At 28.9% G+C, this 22,618-nt stretch overlaps 3 protein-coding genes across 3 annotated transcripts; all 3 read right to left on the bottom strand.

The window, feature by feature from the left end:
• Positions 1 to 37: 37 nt before the first annotated feature.
• LOC111890833 (probable inactive receptor kinase At4g23740) lies at positions 38 to 3,344 on the bottom strand. The gene is made up of 2 exons (XM_023886909.3): positions 1,847 to 3,344; positions 38 to 856 (listed from the first exon to the last, which is right to left on the bottom strand). The coding sequence occupies exons 1-2, from the start codon at positions 3,069 to 3,071 to the stop codon at positions 225 to 227; spliced, it is 1,857 nt and encodes a 618-aa protein (XP_023742677.1). The 5' UTR covers positions 3,072 to 3,344; the 3' UTR covers positions 38 to 224.
• A 12,311-nt stretch (positions 3,345 to 15,655) lies between these two features.
• On the bottom strand, positions 15,656 to 19,258 carry LOC111890849 (putative glucose-6-phosphate 1-epimerase). The gene is made up of 7 exons (XM_023886931.2): positions 18,875 to 19,258; positions 18,713 to 18,787; positions 18,527 to 18,583; positions 17,968 to 18,131; positions 17,645 to 17,882; positions 16,155 to 16,254; positions 15,656 to 15,976 (listed from the first exon to the last, which is right to left on the bottom strand). The coding sequence occupies exons 1-7, from the start codon at positions 19,091 to 19,093 to the stop codon at positions 15,807 to 15,809; spliced, it is 1,023 nt and encodes a 340-aa protein (XP_023742699.1). The 5' UTR covers positions 19,094 to 19,258; the 3' UTR covers positions 15,656 to 15,806.
• A 116-nt stretch (positions 19,259 to 19,374) lies between these two features.
• LOC111890848 (hydroxyproline O-galactosyltransferase HPGT1) lies at positions 19,375 to 22,258 on the bottom strand. The gene is made up of 12 exons (XM_023886928.2): positions 21,915 to 22,258; positions 21,712 to 21,775; positions 21,352 to 21,401; positions 21,065 to 21,264; positions 20,826 to 20,889; positions 20,619 to 20,691; positions 20,396 to 20,519; positions 20,206 to 20,293; positions 20,053 to 20,103; positions 19,845 to 19,916; positions 19,639 to 19,751; positions 19,375 to 19,513 (listed from the first exon to the last, which is right to left on the bottom strand). Exons 1-12 carry the CDS (start codon positions 22,031 to 22,033, stop codon positions 19,491 to 19,493), a joined length of 1,041 nt encoding a protein of 346 aa, XP_023742696.1. The 5' UTR covers positions 22,034 to 22,258; the 3' UTR covers positions 19,375 to 19,490.
• Between the last annotated feature and the right edge of the window lie 360 nt (positions 22,259 to 22,618).

Here is a 22,618-nt window from a genome sequence, read left to right on the forward strand (position 1 = left end):
ATATGTGAAAGATGTAGAGTAAAATAAAAACAACTCATGCACAAAAATAATAATATAATTAACAACCAAAACAAATAAAAAAGTAGAAATTAAAATCAAATCTTGCATACAAAATAATATCATAAAAACTTTGCAAAGATACAACTACAACACATTGATGCCATGAAGTAATCAAACTCCAATTCATTGAGATAATGAAAGAAACTCCGGCCACCGGAGACTCATCAAACACCCGAGGCCTCCATCTCCAAAGCCTCAGGCCTTGGCGGTGTTGAACTTTCCGGGAAGCCTGTCCGCCTAACACCCTCCACCATTTTAACCACCTCCACCATCTTCGGCCTCTGATCCGCCACTCTCGCCACACAAGACATCGCAATCTGCAACATCTCCACCATCTCCTCCTCAATGTTGGGGTATTTTAGTAATTCAACATCAAAAACTTCACCCGTCCACTCTTCCCGGACCACCGAGTGGACCCACCGGACCAAATGGATGACCTCATCGCCGCTAGTGGTGTGCACCGGTGACTTTCCGGTCAAAAGTTCAAGTAAAAGAACACCAAAGCTATAAACATCCGATGGTTGAGTGGCTTTCCGGGTGTCGGTAATTTCTGGTGCCCGATAACCGGCTGCCCGAGCAATTGGGGCAGCAATTTGGGACATGATTGTGGATAAACCGATATCCGAGACACATCCATAATTTTGGGAATTTAGAAAAATGTTTGATGATTTAATATTGCCGTGAACGAGTTTTCCGCCTGAATCAGTGTGGATTCGGGCAATGCCCCGGGCAGCTCCGATAGCTGCCCGGAGACGGGTTTCCCATGTTAATGGAACCCGGTCTTCGCCTCTTTTACCTATAAAAGTTGAAGAACAATTAGTCGACGAGGAAAAAAGGTTATGATTTGACTTTTGAGGGTAAATGGGTAAATTTTATATATTTGAAATTGACAATAGTGGATATACGACAAAGGGAAAGAACAAATGGACCAAAATATTTATAGTAAAGATTCCCTTATCTCTCACATGGATTGATTCTTATCAATCAATAACTTATTTCTCTCTATCATGGATAATGCAATATTCCACCTAATAATAAAAACTAATTAAAAAACAAAAAAACATTGTTTTTTCATGGTTTATTCTTGAATAAGACTTGTGAGGTTTGATCTTGAGCCTTTCGGTTTCAATAAATTCTAACATGGACAGGATTATTTCGACTTGAAAAATCATAATCAAATAATTATCCATTTAATTTATTAAAATAAAAAATAGTCACGTAATTTTATACTTATCTTCATAATCAAACTCAACGCAAATGCATGTTACATGCTTAAAATCTAATTATTTTGTCATTAAATAATCAGAAAAATTATTGGATTATTACGACACCCTTCTAATCACCATAATTAAAGTATCATAATGCAAACATAATTTCATAATTAAAACAAACACATAGTTAAATGAGTTCAAAGATATTTTATTATTCTAATAAATAATCATAAAACCATAAACTATTTTTGTCCAACAATCAAACCGATTAATCAAGCACCCTTCTACAAAAATCAAGAACCATTACTAAAACAAGAACACAATCAAACGAGTTCAAGAAATCTAATCATTTCAACCCTAAAGCAAGAACACAATCACATTTGGACCCCAAATAATCAGAAAATCATAAACATCTTTTGTCAAACACTCAAAACGTTTATCAAGCACATTTCAAAGAAAATCAAGAACCAAAATCAGCATTAACAAAACATCAAAATGCAATCATAATATCATAATCAAAACAAGAACAAGAACAAGAACACAATCACATAATTTCAAGAGAGAAGAAAACATACCATGTAACATTGCAGCAATACTTCCTTCACCATAGTACTCACAAACAGTAAGCTTTTCATCTTTTGAATAATAATAAGCCCTCAATTCAACCACATTCTCATGTTTAATACTCCCAACAATCCCCATTTGCTGCTCAAATTCCCTTTTCCCAACACTCAATTCCTTCAATCTTTTCACCACAACCGAAGTCCCATCTTCAAGAATCGCCTTATACGACATTCCGAAAGTACCCTTCCCCAAAACCTCAGCAGAAGCTCTCAACAAATCCTCCAAATCAAATGCATAATTACACCCCTCAAAGAAAACCAATCTGTTATTCGCATCTTGGGTCCTTGAAATCGCTTTCTCGGGTGACATGTTGCCTTTTTCGAGTTTTGAAGAAATCCCATCTCGATTCGTCTTTTTTAAACAATAAATTATCCAAAAGATTGCGAAACCAGTGAAAACGACGGCAGAAATGGCTACGATTATGGCTAAAAGTGCTTTTTCGTTTAGCTTTCCGCCGTTTTTAGAGGGGGGATTTGGTTTATGCGTCGGCATAACAATTGGGACTTCATCGGTTGAATAGATTAAAGACAAATTGTTGCCGGAAAACACTGATTTTGGAAACTTGTGGAGTGATTTTGGGACGACGCCGGAGAGATTATTGTTTGATAGATCGAGAACTTGCAAATTTTGCATACCCAAATCAGGGATTTCACCAATGAGTGAGTTATTAGCGAGATTTAAAGCAGAAAGATGGGTTAAATTCGAAATGGAACTTGGAATTGACCCTTTAAATTTGTTGTTTGAAAGATTAATAATGGTTAGATTCTTCCAAACGGAGAAATCAAGAGGTAATTCACCAGAAAATTGGTTAAATTGAAGGTATAATAACGACAAGTTCTTGAGGTTATAGAAGTCAGAAGGAAAAGTGCCAGAAATACCATTGGATCTGAGGCTTAAGATCTGTAAAGCTGAGAGTCTGCTAATGGTGTTCGCCGGAATGTCGCCGTGAAACCCAACTCCGGGAAGCCGGAGAGCAACAACACGTGACCCATCTTCACTGCACGTGACTCCAGTCCATTGATTACACACAGTACTTGAGTTTGAATCCCAATTTAGTGAACGTGAGTGAGGAAAATTGTTCATGAAATCCAATAATGCTCTTTTGTCATCTTCAACAACAATGGCGTTTGCTCCAAACCAGAGCAAACCCATTAAACAGAGCTTGAAAATCTCCATTTTTTTTAAACAATTTCTGAACGAAACTCACAGAGTAATAAATACAGCTGAAAAAAGATAAAAACCTAGTGAATCAAATCGAAACCCATTGAAGGGAAAGGTGAAAAATGTCGACTTTTTTTCAAAAATGGCGAAGAACACAACAAACCCACATGTAAAAAGGTTGTGAATATTAAAAAACAAGTGAAGAAAAAGTGAGCGATTGTTGAGAGAAAATGGGGTTTAAAAATTGGAGGATTGTTGAAGGTGAAGGGGGTCTGAATTGGGAGGGGTGATTTTTAATTTAAAGTAAAAGGGTTTAGAAACAGCAGCACAAAAAACAGAGCTTTTACTTTTTGTTGGTTGTATTTTTGTTTGTTTCTTCTTTAACTTTTGGGTAAGAGTTGGAGAATCAAGAATTTCATCTGGAGGAGGAAAAACAGTAAAAAAACAATCAACTAAAATGGAATTTTTTTTTAATACATTTGGAGCTTCAAGATCGATTCCATTAATATGAAATGATATAACTACTACTATTTGTTTTAAGGTTTAATGTGTAAATAGAAACACTTTTCCACCATTAAACATTATTGTTCACAAAAAGATACAATTCATAATCATAGGAAAGACAAAAACACTCGAACTTTATTTCAAAAAATATTTTTACTTTTATTGGTTGTTGTAGTGGTATCCGTATTTGTGAACAACTATTTATTGTAGTATTTTTTTTAAAAAAATAATAATGGTATTTTATAAAATACCATGTAATTTACTAACCATAGTTTTTTTATTTTAACACTTTTACCATTTGACAAACAAAAAGGGTAGGTTGAGGAGTACTCATTGCCATGAGGACTTGGTTGGAAGGAAATCATTGCCCTGATAGTAAAAGAGTGGTTCTTATCAAGTTTTCATCATGAAAACTGAAAAAAAGTAAAGAAAATAGTACATACATGTATATGGCACATTGGCACTAAGTGATTGATGTGTAGTCCATATATTAATTTCTATTCAAGTCGTATTAACTTTTTTTTATAAATTTTTTTGATGGTTCACCGTGTGTATAGTTTGTAAAATGGTATGGACCAAAAGATTAATTGCAATACATATGATTATGATATTATTATCTATATTTATATCTATAAATTTTATAAAAATAGCTTTTTTTCTTAAATCTCATATATTCGAAACTTTCATGTATTTTTCATTTTATCACATTCATTTAAAACTCCAATGACTTTTCAATTTCTTTCTAATAATAATTATAAGTTGGTTAATAAGATTAAATAAATATCAAACCTAAAGAGTAATCATATATAAATTAAATTCTAATATTAAAATAATATATTTACTTCTACTTATAAAGTTATGTTTTTAACTTTTAATATATTATACTTAATAATTAGTTTTAATATATTGTTGGATGTAAATGATTATCATTTTAAAGATATAATTTTGGAATAATTTGTATAAAATATTTAAATTATTAATTTAAATAAAACATTACAGAGTCAACTTAAATATAAATTTATGTTTATCTTAAACAGCCCAAAAAATATTTTGTAAATAGTTAAAATTGATAAATTGTAGTGTCTTTCTAATAATGATTATAAGTTGGTTAATAAAGTTAAATAAATATCAATTCTAAAGTATAATCATAAATAAACTAAATTTCAGTTTTAAAATAATATATTTACTTTCACTTATAAAGTTATGTCTTTAACTTTTAACATATTATATTTACTTTATTAGATTTAAAATGTTGTATGTAAAAAATTATCAGTTTAAAGCTACAACTTTTGAACATTTTAGACAAAATACTTAAATTGTTAATTTAAATATAACATTTCATTGTTAACTTAAATACAATTTTTCAGTTCCACTTAAAAAAACCAAAGAATATTTTGTAGATAGTTAAAAGTGATAAATTGTAGTGATAAATGTAAAAACTAAATTGTAATGTCAATTTAACTAAAATATTTGCTAAAGATATTTTTATAATCATTAAAAGTTTTCAAATAAGTAGCTTAAAATAACTTACAATAACAATAGTTGAAAATAATTATATATAAATGATTATATTGTTACTTTTAAAATCAAAAAAACAATGTTTGATGTTTTAAATAATTATAATGATAAAAATTAAAACATTAAGCAAATAAGTTTTAAAAACTTTATTAACAATAACAATAACTATAAATAACATTAAACCATATATTATATTTAATTTTATACATGTGTAACTCGCGAGTAGAAGTCATTCAAACGATTGAGATAATTTAGTTATAATAGATTTATATATTATCATATAATTTAAAATAATCAATTTATTATATCAATTTAGTATACGAATTATTATATCAAATTTAACAACAACATTATTGTTATATTTTAAAAAACATATATTTGTAAAAACTTCAACTATATATGTGTTTCTGCGTAACACGCGGGTATTCGTCTAGTATATCTAATAATCTAACGTCGTGCATTTGCTTGTAGCATAGACGAGATGAGTCGACTCTCAAGATCATCTCAAACCCTTTTATATAAGGTTCAAACTTTACACATATAAAATATTATTAATATTGTTTCACAATTGACCTTTGGTTAAGATAGATTGATATGGAATGCTTAGAATGTATGATTTTATCATTTTTAAGACATCTCAAATTTTATTATATTATATATATAAATAATATATTTTATCAAAAACACTACACTTTAACCACTTATGTAAAAAACCAACTACTTAATGTTTTTCAGAAAAATCACTAGTACAGTGATATTTCAAAAACTTTTTAGAAATATCATTCATATTTTTTTTTCATAAAACATCAATTTTTAAGAAAAAAAATCTTTTTTTTATCAAAATACAACGTAATTTCTTATCATGGAACCGAGTTTGTTAACAACAAGGCTGGAATGGATATGTTTTTAACTAAAATCAAAATCGAACCGAAAATTTCATTTTCTAGCTTTTGAAATATCAAACCATTGATTGTTTAAACTTTAGGATTTTTTTTTTGCTCGATTTTCATATATAAGAAATCAAATTAACCTGTAAAAATCGTTTTTTCTTAAAGGCAAATATAAAACAGTTGGTATTCTCAAAATGGTTCTATTTTCCGGTTTCAAAATTTTTGTTTTATTTTCAGTTTTTTTATAGTTTTGGTTTTTTTAAACATATATGTTAACTAACAACTTCATTTTTTTTTTCAATTACAAGAATCCGACATACCTATAAAATCGAATTGCAGTGATTTGAAATTATATAAAAATATCTTAAAAAGGATAATTTCTATATAGCTCGAAAAATATCTTTAAAATTTGGTTTTAGTCAAAAATCAAACTAATATCATCCTAGTGCTTAACAAACTCGGTTCTATGATCAAAATTTGTGTTGTGTTTTGATAAATGATGTTTTTCTTAAGTAAATATTTTTTTGAAAAGTTGTTTTTAATGTTAATAGGTTTTCTAACAAACTTATATATATATATATATATATATATATATATATATATATATATATATATATATATATATATATATATATATATATTGTTTTGTTTTTTTAAATTATACCAAATTTTACTAACTTAACATACAAAAGCTTTTAGCCTAAATTGAAAACTTGCATGAATTTCTTTACAAGTATTCCCAACCAATGTTTATTACTTCTTCTTTCGAGCTCGAGAGTGTGAAAATATATGATATCAAGTTTACAATGTAATAAATCCAAATATGGATGCAACATTTTTTTTGGTACTAGTATAATACATAAAATAATTATGGATTTTACAAATTAAATAAATACAAGAGGATTAAGAGTGATGTGAAATACTTCGTCCCTATCACTGCCTTGCACCGCCTGACCCGAAGACAACTTGAAGTCACTCTAACTTTGGTGCAGAGATTAAAACACACAACAGACGAAGTCAAGTTCGAGATCACTCGAAAAATCCAATGGTTGGGAGAAGTTAGAAAATTATGGTGGTTGCTGATAAAGTTTTTGAAGCTTAACAAGTGAGAAGGTTAAAGAGGTCACGTAGGGGGAAATTGTTGAAGCAAGAAGTGACCCTCTTGAACCTCCATCCGAAGTTCCCTCTCTACCGCAATGCAGCTACTGATACCGCAACGTGAAGCAGAGATGTCATCCGCAACCTTCTTTCAGAACAAAGACTTTGTATTTTTTATCTTATGTATTTACTATGTTTTGTCTAGTGTACTTTGCATGGACACTTCTTTTAAACTTTGTTCATTCTACTGTATTGTTCATGAGACTCTATAAATAGAGCTTATTTCTGTTGTTTTTGGAGTTGTCAACACATTCACATAGTAATCTAGTCCTTGTTAAGCAGGAAAATAGAAGGCAGTTACGTTTATCTCTAAATGCACCTAAAACACAAACGAACATAAATGAACAAAAGATAAATAAACATAATTTAAACATATGTGAACATAAATGAACATATGATATAGTAATGTAATCAAATACAATTAAACATATATGAACATAAAAGGAACTTATATGGATGAACATAAACAAACGTAAACAAACAACATAAATGAACGTTCACGAACATAATTGAACGAACAAGACCATTGTTCATGTTTGTTCGTTTAACTAAACGAACAAAAAATTGTGTTCATATTCGTTCGTTTATTAAATAAACGAACATAAACGAACTTCCCGCCGAACGGTTCACGAACAATTTGTTGAATGTTCAGTTCGTTTACAGCCCTAGTTATTGTGATTATCATAGTTTTAGTTCTATTTGTTTATTTAAGAGTAAAATACATATGATGCAGGTAATTCGTCTGAATTTTGTGGTTTATGAAAGCGGTGAAGTTGAGAAAGTTTTCAGTATGTAATTCATCTTCAATGGTGATGGAAAAGTGAAAAATAAAGAATTTGACTTTATTTATATCAGGGTGGGTGTTACACTAAAAAGAATAAGAAAAATATGTCAATACCAAATAATCTAAAATGACATCTTGTTTTAAATTATAGAAAAATACCACATAAACCAAAAAACTATAAACGTTTTTGGTATGATATATCAGTGTGGGTGCCACATTAAAAAGAATAAGAAAAATATGTCAATCCCTTATGAATCCTTATGCTTCTGCTTTTTCTTCTTCACATGTTGCTACACAAATTAATTCTTCACAGATTGTTGATAACTACGTACTATGAAGATAAACACTTCTACTTTGAGTGTTTTTACAGCTTTAGAGATTTCTTCTACAAATCTTGAGCCATTGGTTGCCAAGGTAAAACAATAGTCACAATTCTATGTTTTTTTTTGTTTGATGTGTTATAGTCTAATAAAGATTATATTTTTATTGCATGAATTTATTGAAAGAAGTTGAAGTGCTGAAGGGATCTCATTTGAAGTAGACCACAGACATCAATCTGCTAGAACAAGCACTTGGACATAACTACTATAAGATGAAAATAGAAAACACAAGTGGGAGTGCTACTCAATCAACTGGTGTTGACAATAATGTAGAATACATCCCCTAAAAGCACAACAAAACTCCCTCTCTCCCATTCTCTCTCAATCTGTGTATGTGTGTTTGTGGCAGGGCACAAATCTATCTGTGTGTTTTGTATGTTGTTGTGTATGTGTGATCTGAGTGGTTATGTATTTGTTTGTGGTTGTTTCTATGATTGGTCAAAAAATGTAAGTATGTTGCTAAATTAGGTAAAATATAAAGTACATTACCCAAAATGGTGTGAGTGTTTGTATGTGTATGTGTGTGTTTTTTTTGTATTCATATGGCTATGTCTGTGGTGTTTTTAATGTTTATAATAGCAAATAAGAGGCCAACCACCTAAGCTTCTTGAACATTTCCAATTGAGAAATCCAACAAATAAACGCATACATCATCAAGGAAACCTTTAAAGTTCACAACTGAAATAAACCCAAGGGCAAAATGGTCAAGTTGAATACCAAATGTGCTCAAGCCATCCGACTATGTTTGCCAAAACTTTTATAAATGACACAAATAACAAACAAATTTGTCAGAATTAACCATGAAATCTACAAACTAAGTCAGTGGCAAAATGGTGCATATTTCATATCATTTTTATTAGTGTTAAATGGATGAAATAACAATTTATTTCTATTGATTTGTGTATTGTAACATCTTATGCTCATTTTTATTTTTGTCTTATTTCAACATTTTATTTTGATGACAAGTAACAACTAACAAGAGTAGTCTTGTAATTTGTTTAAAAAAAAGACTTGAGGAATACACCTAAAAAACAACTGTCAAGAATACAAATAAACTTTCTTTTAAGTTTTTTTAGTATACATACAAGAGGATATTACATAAGTCAAATTTTGAGTTTTGTGTATCATATAAAGGTCTTAATGGATTAAGACCTTGAGTTAAGCTCTTAATAGGCATGTAAAGTCATAAATTTGGAAACTTTATGACTCTAGAGTGTATTTTGGCCATGGATCTGAAGTTGGGAGATAAGAGCTTAAGTCATTAAGCTCTTAATGAGGTTTTTTGGCTTGCGAGGGTATGCCCGGCGTACTTGGTCAACCACCCCGATGGGGGTCAAGTTGCGAGGCCTCGCATATGCGCTGCGTACCTCAGGAGTACGCCCCACGTACGCACCCTGGGTTGACTCAGTTGGGTTGATTCGGTTCAGTTGACTCGGTTAGCTTAGTGGGTTTGACCAGTTGACTTTGACCAAGTTTTACCTTGAGGGTATTGTGGGATTTTGATGGAATTGGTCAATTGATGAAATAGATGTCGGTTAGAGAGCTGAGATTTGGAGTCGAGACCTCATCAGCTTCTGTCCATTTTGCGAGATGAGTTTTCCTTACTGTACTTGCGGGTCGAAGGCATTAAGACTGGCCCATTGGTTTGATAGTCGTCGATTTGTTGAGTAGGGGATATATATATATATATATATATATATATATATATATATATATATATATATATATATATATATATATATATATATATATGCATGTTTATGCTAATTAATGATATGCTAGACTGGTAGATCTGTAGGACTACCTGTGACTCTGTTGCATAATTATATGTTTATGTTTATTTTCTGGTATATGTCGACATATTGTGTTGGATTGGGTTGAGGTTGTACTACACTATGTAGTAGCCAACAAACCCTAGAGCATTCCAAATATGAGCCGATGGCTGGGTAGGGCATGCCAGACTCATACTAAGGGCTCATGATCATTCCAGATACAAGCTGAGGGTCGGGTAGGGCATGCTAGACTCGTATTGAGGGCTTGATGGTATTTAGTTTAAGGATTGATTTGGTCGGGGAGCAAGCCAGACATAAGTTGTAAGCCTTGAGGGTAAGCCAGACTTATGATGCGGGCTCAGGGGTAATCCAAACTTTTAGCTGTGGACCCATTGCATGTTGTTATTGTATATTTATGTTATTTGGTTATGTGTTGGTATTTTGGGGGAACTCACTAAGACCATCTCCAACCCGCTCCCATGTTTCCCCCAAAAATAGAGTAATAAATGTGATAAATAGTGTTTCATCTCCAACCCTACTCCATTTTTTACCCCATTTTTTCCCAAAAAAGTATATTCATAGTATATTTCATTCTTCCAACTTACATAGATTGTCAAATACACCCCTTCTACTATTTTGGTTTTAACAAATATATAATCTATAATTTTTTCATTACAATAATACTAAGATTATATTTATAACACACTTATAAGCTTTTGTAAAATACGTTATCGTTTTTTAAAATTTCAATATGTATTTAACTTTTTGTATGAATTTGATGAACAAAAAACAAACTTTATATTTATAATTAATTAATATAATTTAATATATAAAAAATATTATAAGTATTAAATATTACATTTAAATTATAATTAGTAGGTAAAAATAAACTAGAAATGTATAAATATATAAACAGAGGGACTAAAACCGACAACATAATGTTCATCCCCATTTTGGTGGATATGAATAGTACTACACCAAATGAATAGTATAACACCATATTTGGTGTAGTACTATTCATATCCCCCAAAATGGGGGAATAAATGGGAGAGGGTTGGAGAAGAATTGGGAAAATGGGGGAAAAATAGAAAATGGAAGTGGGTCGGAGATGCTCTAAGCGTTGGCTTATAGTTTTGGGTTATGTTTCGGGTACTTCAGATGACCGCAGGAAGGCGAAGACGTGACTGTACACATCCTTACGTTTTGGACCTATGATTTGGGAACTCTGATGTTGAAATGGTTTTGAAAACTATGTTTGTAAACAATTTATGAAATTGATGGATTTTAAAAAAGTTTTAATTTATCATGATTTTATGAGTGTTATAGGGGAGGCTCTTAAGGACTTAAGGTCCTTTAAACAGGGTCTAAACCCTAAAAATTAGGGTTTAAGCACTACAACATTATGTCATGTGTAGAGACCAAGTACGCCCTACAAAGGGCATTAAAACTCGGCCTCTATTGTTCTTGTACACCCTGTATAGAGGGAAACTTTGCACCATACGTATGATTAATTTTGCCAAAATGAAATATGATAAGGTTTAAACTGAAAATGCCCGAAAGACGAGCGTTACATATTTATAAGCCAAAAACCACATGTAATCTCCTAATCAATCGAGTGGATTTTGCATTAGGGTTCCATTTGATCCGGTGGATCTTCAGAACAGGCATTTATGATTTTTCTAAGTGTTTCGGTCGAGTGGAGGTCATGATAAAGGTGCACTCGGTCGAGTAATTCTTTATTTGCAGTTGATTTTGAAAGGTTTTGACTTTTTCGCTTTTGTTCAATCTTCCCAAAATTTGCACCGTAACTTCCTAACATGATTCATTTTTCAAATACCCTTACAAACACCCAAAAATGTGGAAATAAAACGATTTCACAAAACTATATAAAAATGTCTTAAAAATAACTAAATGCTTGAGATATAACACTAAAATGCAATGCAAATGTACAAAGTGGATATGCTAAAAGATGCATGAAGTGCATCTGACAAATTTACCAAAGCTTAAAATCGTCTCTTATCCACAAGGAAGAAAAGAAATGAAACAAGTTGCGAAGATAAAAACATAATTAAACATTAATGATAAAAATAAACTTTCAAGGATAATCTTGACATTAAGCAAAAACAAATCATGCATACTTATAAAGGTAGCATTTTTTCTTGAATCTCATGCATTTGAAACCCCATTTTTTAACTTCCTCAAACAACATTCATTTGAAACTCTCATGGCTTTTCAATTTCTTTCTAATAATGATTATAATTTTGTTAATAAGATTAAATAAATATTAAACCTAAAGTATAATCATATATAAACTAAATTTTAATATTAAAAAAATATATTTACTTCTACTTATAAAGTTATTTTTTTTGAACTTTTAACATATTATACTAAATTTATTAGTTTTAATATATTGTTGGATATAAGCCATTATCATTTTAAAGCTACAACTTTTGAACAATTTATATAAAATACTTAAATTACAAATTTAAATATAAAATTACAGGATTAACTTAAATATAAATTTTAGTTTAACTTAAACAACCCAATGAATATTTTGTAAATAGCTAAAAGTGATAAATTGTAGTATCTTTCTAATAATAATTATACGTTGGTTAATAAGGTTAAATAAATATTAAACCTAAAGTACAATCATAAATAAACTAAATCTCAATATTAAAATAATATTTTTACTTCTACTTATAAAGTAATGTCTTTAACTTTTAAAATATTATTCTTAATTTATTAGATTTAATACGTTGTTGTATATAAACTATTAACAATTTAAACCTATAATTTTTGAAGAGTTTAGACAAAATATTTAAATTGTTAATTTAAATATAACATTATCCTGTCAACTTAAATATAAATTTTAGTTCCACTTAAAAAACTCAATGAATATTTTGTGAATAGTTTGAAGTGATAAATTGTAGTGCTAAATGCAAAAACTAAATTACAGTATAAATTTAACTAAAATGTTTTCTAAAGATATTTGTATAATCATTAAAAGTTTTCAAATAAGTAACTTAAAATAACTTACAATAACAATAGTTAAAAATAACTTTATATAAATGATTATATTGTTACCTTTAAAATAAAAAAACAATGTTTGATGTTTTAAATAATTATAATGATAGAAATTAAAACGTTAAGCAAATAAATTTTAAAAAATTAATTAACAATAACAATAACTATAAATAATATTAAACTATATATTATATTTAGTTTTATTCATGAGTAACTCGCGGATAGAAATCATTCAAACGGTTGAAATTATATACTTATAATAGATGTATATATTATCATATAATTCAAAATAATCAATATATTATATCAATTTAGTATACGAGTTATTATATCAAATTTAACAAAAATGTTATTGTTATATTTAAAAAAAAAACATATATTTGTAACGATTTCAACTATATAGTTGTTTTTGCGCAACGCGCGGATATTCGCCTAGTTTTGATCCATATAACAAAGGTTTATTTTTAACAAGCGATAAGAATAAATTCGTTAAATGCTAAGCATCAAAACAACCGCACTAGATGCATTTAGAAAACACAAGTACTCAAAACCATATGTTTGTACTTAACAAACTTATCTCTTCCTTTAAAAAGACCAAACAAAATCACAAGTTGTGAACATTATCCTCAAAATAATAAATGATAGAATCATAATTTAAAAGAATGTATGATTTTGTATCAAAGATTGCTCTAATACCATGAGAGCGCAGGCAATTTCGCAATGAATCAGTTGATGCCTTAATTTCATTGATATATCCAGCTATTTACAAAGTGGGCTACATAAAAAGGCTATACAACATACAAAGAGAGATGAGCCTATACTAAATACAATACATACATACATACGTACACACTAATAAAATGACCTCAGAACATAAACCTCTACATATTTCAACATAAAATCAATAAAACCCTCGTTCTTGCACAATGCATACATGTTTATGCTCTTCCACACGGGAAACATTAAAAGTAGTGTTTCTTTCAAAACTAGCTTGGAAAGCAAAAACCTTGTAATTTCCCATCCAAATGGAGCATAAACTACATTTTCTTTGATAACCCAATTTTTCATTTTAGTATAATTGTTTAATGTCTATTTTTAAATATCGATTTTAAAACTATTTTTCTTTAGATAAAAAGGAACTAAAAAAATATTATTTTTATGTAAAATTCTTCTTTTAAATTATATAAAACTTGTGATTTTTATTTCCACACGAATGGTGGTGATTTGAGAGGAGGGCCCTATCGAAGGAGACAACTGAACCCTCAAACCATCCAATTTGGTTCTCAACCACCCTTCTTTTTTTAATGGAATCCACCCTTTAATTATTAAATGGATATGTTTACAATTATAAATAGTTTTAGCATAATTATAGCTAACTCGTATTATAGATAGCATCATATCAATACGATTAAAAGTATATATAATTGTAATTATAACAAAATATTATAAAACAAAATGATTACATTAGTAAAGTTTTCTATCCAACTCATTAAAAGTTGAAATAAACAAAACAAAACTAATTACTAATTCATATATAAAATGTTTAGTTTCCAATCTCTATTTTTTATAAAGCGATCTTTATAATTTCGTGTTTAGAGGTTATATAAAATAAAACGCAAATTGTAAACAACAATCAGAGTGGCGCAGCGGAAGCGTGGTGGGCCCATAACCCACAGGTCCCAGGATCGAAACCTGGCTCTGATAAAGAGTAGCTTCCCATTAATTTTTTTTAATGATTCTTCACACAAAAATTCTACAAGAATAACAGCATACTTAATAAAAAAGCCAACTTTTGTATTGATATTTTAATTTTGTAAATGTGAACATATTTTTGTGTAAAGGAACGACAATCACGTAGTTTTCACAAACATACTGATTTTCAGCGGTTTTTTTTTTCATGTGAAGGTGTCCTTGTATAAATAAATAAATAAATAGACTGCACATTTTTATTATAGATATACCAACAAACTTTTTTCACGTGATGATGTTTTGTGTAATATCGTAAAGTTGTACAGCTTCTTTTTATAGACTTGTCGATTTTATTCACTTGAGAATTTTTTATATAAAATAAAAAAGAAAGATGGTGAAAATAAGAGTTGTTAATGTTTTGGAGCAAACAACAGGTGTAACAATTTCTATTTAAGTTGTATTTTATTTATAACATGTTAATGTGTTATGTATCATGTGTAATTGAACTTAACTAAATATAAAATGGATGGATAGTGATAGTTGATATTCAGGTAATAATAAAAATAAAAATTGTTATTTAAATATTATATCTTTTAATCATATTTAATACGTTAAATATTTCAAATAATGAAAAAAGGACAAAAAGATAGTATACAAATGAACACGATTGATATTAAACTTATCTATTTTAATTATTATCCAAGTCACATGACTTGAAATTTTGCCATCTTCAATTAATACAATGCAACATTTCAATTAAACCTCTTCGCTTGTAATTATATGGTCTACAGGAGAAGTGACAATATATATGAGCTTTAGAAGTGTCTTTTAATTGTATATATTTTAGTTAATAAATAACTTAAAGACGTGAATACAGGTGTGTATATAAGTATATGTATATTATAATCATTTCAAAGTAAATTAACTTAAAGCATCTAATAAGTTGTTCCTAAAATTTTATTCAATAAAAAATGAATTGAAAATACATACCATTCTTAAATTTTATTATTTTGAATGTCTTTATTGTTTTCTTAAATCGAAGGGAGGACACTGAGCTCTAAACGACCTGTCCATTCTTCTCCAGGTTTTAGTGTAATTGACTTCTCAACCGCAGCACCATCAACACAAATCGTTTGTCGGTACTCTTCATCTCCCATATCTGTTATCGTTTTCGCTTTCTTCTCCCATGGGTTCCAAACCACTACCCATTGTTTCAATAAAATTATGTCATTAAATAATATTAGATATATGATAAATGTTATGTTTGACAAACTGGCTGAAAACTAATTAATAGTTGAAAAATTAATTACTAGCTGATAGTTATAATCTAGACATGGTTCATTAAACATAAAGTAAGGTTATATAAAAAGTATTTGTACCAGCATCAGGAAGACCTTCCTTACGTATAAGAAAAGTTCGTTTCTTTCCATGATCAAAAACACCGATTATATGAGGAGAACTAATGTAGACGCGATCCACCTGTATAATGATAGTTAGTTAGAGATCATTTTAAAAAAATTCTAACATCCACATATATACCCTTTAACCTTCGTTATAACTTTTGTTACTTAATGTCCAACCAATACACTTATAATTAATTTTTATTCTATTTAAAATTTCTAAGAAATATAAGAATATATTTCATTCTCTAAAACAAACTAAGACCATTCAACTCTCAAATTACAAATTTTATGATTTGATATATAAATATGTCAATACTAGTTTTTATCTAGAGTGGATAAAAATTTCAATTTTGATGTACTTTGATTTTTTATGTGAAAGGAAAATCTGATTTTTAACTTTTATTAATTTTAATAAAAACCAAATGAACCTGTTTGTCAGTGATTGGTCGGCACGTGTCAAATCGTTGCTTTCATGTCTTTTTCTTTTTATTTTTTAGTTTTCTAATTTTTCTTTTTTGAACATCCAAAATATAATTTTTTGTGAAAGCTTTTCAAAATAATAATAATAATAATAATAAAACACTTTTTTAAGTTTTGAAAAAATTAGAGGATAAGTTATTAGTAAAGTTAAGAGTTTTTGACAAGTTAACATTATTCTATTCATTTATCTAGTACATATATTTATATAAAGGGAGAATTTCATATATATTATTCTTAAACTTCAAAATATCATATTTTGCCAACTTAATTTCTTAATATCATATTTATCCTTCACAAACCTTCAAAATATCATATTTGTCCAAATCCTTTTTATAGTATTTTTAATATTTTGTAATCATTTTTATACATTAGAATTATTATAATAATTAAAAATTTTAACCATATTATCCTTACGTCTAAGATAATGAAATGTGAACTTCTAAATTGTTGAAATGTCGTCCTCTTGACAAACAAAAAGATTTATCTTCAACCCTTTCTAAGGAATGTATATTTTGATTGTTTAGTTTTTGTTGTTGTTGATTATTATAATTTTGTAGATGGAGGATATTTTCGATATTACCATTAATATTTTGATGTTTAAAAAGTATATATACAATATTTTGATATTTAAGAAGGGCATATATGATATTTTGATATTTAAAAAGGACATATATGATATTTTGAAATTTTATGAAGGGTAAATATGATATTTAGAAATTTTATGAAGGGTAAATATGATATTTAGAAATTAAGTTGAGTAAATATGATATTTTGATGTTTAAGAAGGGCGTATATGAAATTCTCTCATATATTTTATATAAATATATGATTATTATTGTGAGACTATGAAAACTATATATAAAAGTTCTTTTATATAAGTGTTTGTAATGCTTTAGTAATATAACTAAGATGTGGCATTGAAAAGAATTAAAAGACATTGTGTTTTCATAAATCTTTTATCGATACATAAATAATTAGAGTTTAACCTCTGATTCAAAGGTGAGAGTGTCTCCTTGCTCCGTAAATCGTTCCTTATGATGTAAATTATCAAGATAATCAAGTGTCTCCAAGCCTTCTATCCTTACTTCACTGATATCAGAAACCGAAAAATACGTATGATATGCAATTGAAAAACTAAATGCCTTGGAACCGATGTTCCTTATGCGCGATATTAACTTTAAAGCCCCATCCGAAGTCAACAACACCCTTAGCCGAAATTCGAAACTAAAAACGAAGTATTAAAACATTAGTCTATACTTAATCACTTATAAAAGTTTAAAATAGTTGGAAATGAGCAACAAAATGTCACCTATGTGGCCAAATTTTCATATCTTCTTCTGATGGTTTGAGCAATAAGTCGATAAAAGAGTTGCCATTACAGTTGTTGTGATTGAGCATAGGAGGATTGTTGTCGATTTCCCATATCTTGTTTCGTGCAAAACCGTGTTGCTCGAGAGACCCTCGATTTCCAAACTTCAAACGTATGTTAGTCATGAAATTAATGTTTTTTACACTAACATTTAATGGCTAAACATGGTTTTAGCAACTGTTTATATTTTGATGGATTGACATATATCAATAAGGTTTTAGAATGTGTTTATTCTAAAGAATGTATTGAATTCTATAATATAATCATTTCATTTTTTATACAACTTTTCCATCTAATTCTACATTGCATAACTTTACAAAATTGGATAAAACATATTTTAAAAAATACTAAAAAAAAGTTTGTTTTTCCTATTTAACTCTGTTTTTCTCTATTTATACTTACGTAATGAAAAATAAAGTTAACAAAATAATTAAAAAGATCATACAGAAAAAATATAATATAAAAATTAATAAATATATAAATAGAAACCATAAAATACCTGCGGAAAGCATATGGGAATTCCACCTCTCACCGCTGCAGGTGGCTTGCAGTTTGCCTAACACCGTAATAGATTTAAAAGATATTATATAGTTTAAAATACCATATAAATATTAATAATAAAAAAAAATCAATATTGACTAATTTCATAGAGGACTATAAAATATTACATATTTTCGATTGTCACCTTACTACTTCTAAACAACAGTTCTTCACCACGTTCGTTTTTCCAAGAAAGAACTTGACCTCCATGCAAACTCACCTAAATAACCAACAACCATAACAAATTTATAACTTTTTTGGCAATTAAAATACTTTTTAATAGAAAAAAATAACATAAAAAAGTAACCTGTACGGAAAACCCTATGGGGTTCTGGAGTGTAACAAGATCAATACCATTTTTGTCTTTTGTTATTTTAACCGGAGCGTTTGTATCTTGATCTCCTTCTGACCAAAAACTGTTCATTTCAATTTCAAGTGTATATATAATATAGTATGTAAAATAATCAAAAAAGATATATAAAAAAAAAGATAGTTTTCTTCTGAAGAAGAAAGATTTTGAAGACATATATTCCGCCCAAATGAAAGCATAAATAGAAATTAAAAAAAGATGGATTTGTGAATGTGAACTTTTGCTTTAATGTTGATGTCTTTCTTTCTTGTGACTTAGAAGCTCATTTCTTGTGAAATTTTACCAACATTCCAACCACCCAACTCATATTATCGTTTCTATTTTCTAACTCGCTTTATAAACATAAATATCGGAATAAATGCTTTTATGTAATTAATTCATAATTCCATTCTAATTAATACTTCTACAAACAAAAAAGAAAAAAAAAACCATGAAACTTGTCTCAAATTACTCAATTTAATATAATATAACATAATGTTCGTTTACATAAATTCCGGATTTTGAATCTCAAATATAACATAATTGAAGTCGATACAATAATGAGTAGGAATTCTCAAGAAGCAGCACATATAGCCCCTGAAAAATAGATTTAAAAAAATGTTAGGGAGAATAAAGAAACAAGAAAAAAAAAAAAAAGGAATGACTCAAATTTTCTTTTTTTAGCAAAAATTAAGTTAAAATGAAAATATGAAATGAAAGACCTGAAGACCAAGATGAGCAACAAAATTTGCCTTCATCAACATGCTTCACATCAAGTCCGATGAACCATGACCCAGCGCTGACGTCATCATGAGCATATGTACGAAGTATTGATCTAATAATAATAATAATAATAATAAGGATAAATTTATTGAATTAATTGTATTTAAATCAAACAAAAGTATATGTTAAAAAAAGAAGTGCTAACTTGTTGATTGAGATGAATTGAACCAAGGCTTGTGATATTGCAAATATTTCCCCAGAAGCATGTCGGAAATATCTGTATGCATAAATAAACTTTAATTTAACATTAATATTTTTTTAATCTAAAAATTAATAATGTTTTCTATTAAAAAGTTGCGTTAGATTGAATTATAGAAAAGTATAGATAATATTTAATATTTATGGGAGCTTACGATTTTCCATCTCCAAATTTCCACCACTCTGGTTCATACCATCTGTCGCTTCTGAAAATTATCAAAGGCAATAAAAATAATAAAATTAATTTCTAAACAAAATTCATAATTTTAAAAACAATACCAAAAAAAAAAATTAAAAACTAAACCCACGGTTTGGAGAAAACACCACCGGATTTCATACACCCAATATAGGCACGAGGCTTGTTTACATGACTTGCAAGAATAGCACCAAGGGCATCTACGTAATAAATGAAAAATCCATTCTATAAACATAAATAAATAAATAAAAAGAGAAATATTAAATTACAATAGTTTTTTTTTTTTTTTTTTAAATATGTACCAATATTTAAATAAATGTCATCATTGACTTTCACATAAAACTCTGCATCCCAATGTTGTAATGCATCAACAAAGAACAACTTAGTTTTTTTTGGCTGTTCTTCGGGTGTCTCCACATGATCATTCTGTTATTACAAAAATTATACTTTTTTTGTTATTTGTAGAAAAACATAATTGAAAATATTAAAAAAAAAAAAAAGTTTAATGAAGATATTTGAACACACAAGAATAAGGAAGTCATTCGTCTTTTTGTTCTCATTGCTAATATCCTTATCTGAATTATCTCCATGATTCGAGCTGCAAATTTGCAAGACACAGGTCAAAATGTCAAATTACATACAACTAAATATATATATATATATATATATATATATATATATATATATATATATATTTTGAAATTGGTGTTGATTTGTAAGAGAAATAAATACCTTCTGCCTATAACAAATCGAATAATTATACCCTTTTCGTGTTCCAGTTTTTTAAGAGTTGTTCCTACATATGAAAAGTTTCAATGTAATCATTTGTTGTGATATACCTCACAAAGTAGTTATATTCATGTCATTTCCTTTTTTTTTTTTTTTTGGCATTAAAATATTAAATGAAATGATATTTTAGAAGAAAGGAGGAAGAGTTAGGATGAAACTCACAAAAGGAAAGGGAATTCTACCAGTAGGCATCCATGCCTTACGGATTGCATCTCTGTTGTGTCTTCTCCCAAATCCTGTAAGAATTCCAACAACAGCTAAAAGCTTCTTCTTCTTCTTTTCATTTGTGTCTTTAGTTTCTATCAGATGCTTTGAAACATATCCTTCTTTCTTAGCTTTGTTTAGCTCCATTTGAAGCACAGATAACTTCTTTTGTTGTTCCCTATGAATAAAAACCAAACCAGATTTTAGTTCGCTGGAATTTTTCTCTGTAAATGATGAAAGATTTGAAAATGCTAGAAATACTAACCTGCAGTCTATGATTCTTAATGTGTCATCAACAGATATGGCAGACTCCCCCTGCAGACACAAGATGAAGTCTAAGATGTCAGAAGAAATTAGGAAATCAACAACAAGAAGCGTTATGTAGTATGATAAAATGTTCAGACTCGATGAATTCAACAGAATTTTAAGCCTACAATTGCTGTGAAAACAATGAACTTTTTGCCAAAAGCTTGTGTTTCAATATGATTAGAACAGCTTGGAGCCCTTATTACAGGGATAACATTCTTAAAATGACTCTAACCGATACTTAGAATCTTACGCTTCGAAATCCGAAAGTTTATCTGTAAAATCGTAGTTATGAAACTGTTGATTAAGGAAGTATCACCTGACCAGTTCTCCTATCAAGCTCTTTAACTAGATAAACCCTAGATTCTGCCTCCTGCCACAATCTAGAAACATAAAAAGAAGATTACTCAAACAAGCTCGCAAACAAATTAAAGCTAAATCAATCTGAACAGTACGCATAGAGAGAGAGAGAGAGAGAGAGAGAGAGAGAGAGAGAGGGAGGGAGGGAGGGAGCTAAGTTACCGGCAGGCGACGAAGAAGGCAGCCATGGTGGCAAACATCGATAAAATGAGAGATGAAATTCGCCATTGAAACAACGAACGAGAAGAAGATAGCCGGTTGTTGGATCCCCGGCTACGCATTTCTTCTTCGACGAAAACGCTAAATCTGATTATGATTCGTCAGTAATGATGGTCGGGGATTTCTATGGATCGGAATCCGAATTCACAGATAAGATTATAATGAATTGATATATCGATCGTTATGCGTTTCTTTGTCGATTTGGTGGAATCAGGTGAAATACAGAGAACAGTTGGTGCGGGAAAGTGACAGAGGGACAAGAAGAGATTGGTGTCCCAAAGGGCTTGCCTTTCATATAACATAAATTTGTTACTTACTATACTAGGTTAATTATATACTTAGGTCTTTGATTTAGAAAAAAAATTGTAAATAATAAGTATTTTTTCTAAATAAATTTTGAATGAAAGAAGAAAGAAAATAATTATCATGATTAGCATTTATTATATTTAAATATTTAACATATATAAATATAATTATTATGTGTTTTTTTAATTTTAAAAATTAAAAAATAAACATAAGTTAACATATAAATATTATTTATTTCAAAAATACCATAAAATGATAAATGTTATAACTCATGAGAGATTGACACGATCTTTTATTTATAATGAGATATTGACATGTGACAAAAATGATATTTTATTTAT

Source organism: Lactuca sativa, chromosome 6, assembly GCF_002870075.4.
Source record: "Lactuca sativa cultivar Salinas chromosome 6, Lsat_Salinas_v11, whole genome shotgun sequence".
Lineage (NCBI taxonomy): Eukaryota > Viridiplantae > Streptophyta > Magnoliopsida > Asterales > Asteraceae > Lactuca > Lactuca sativa.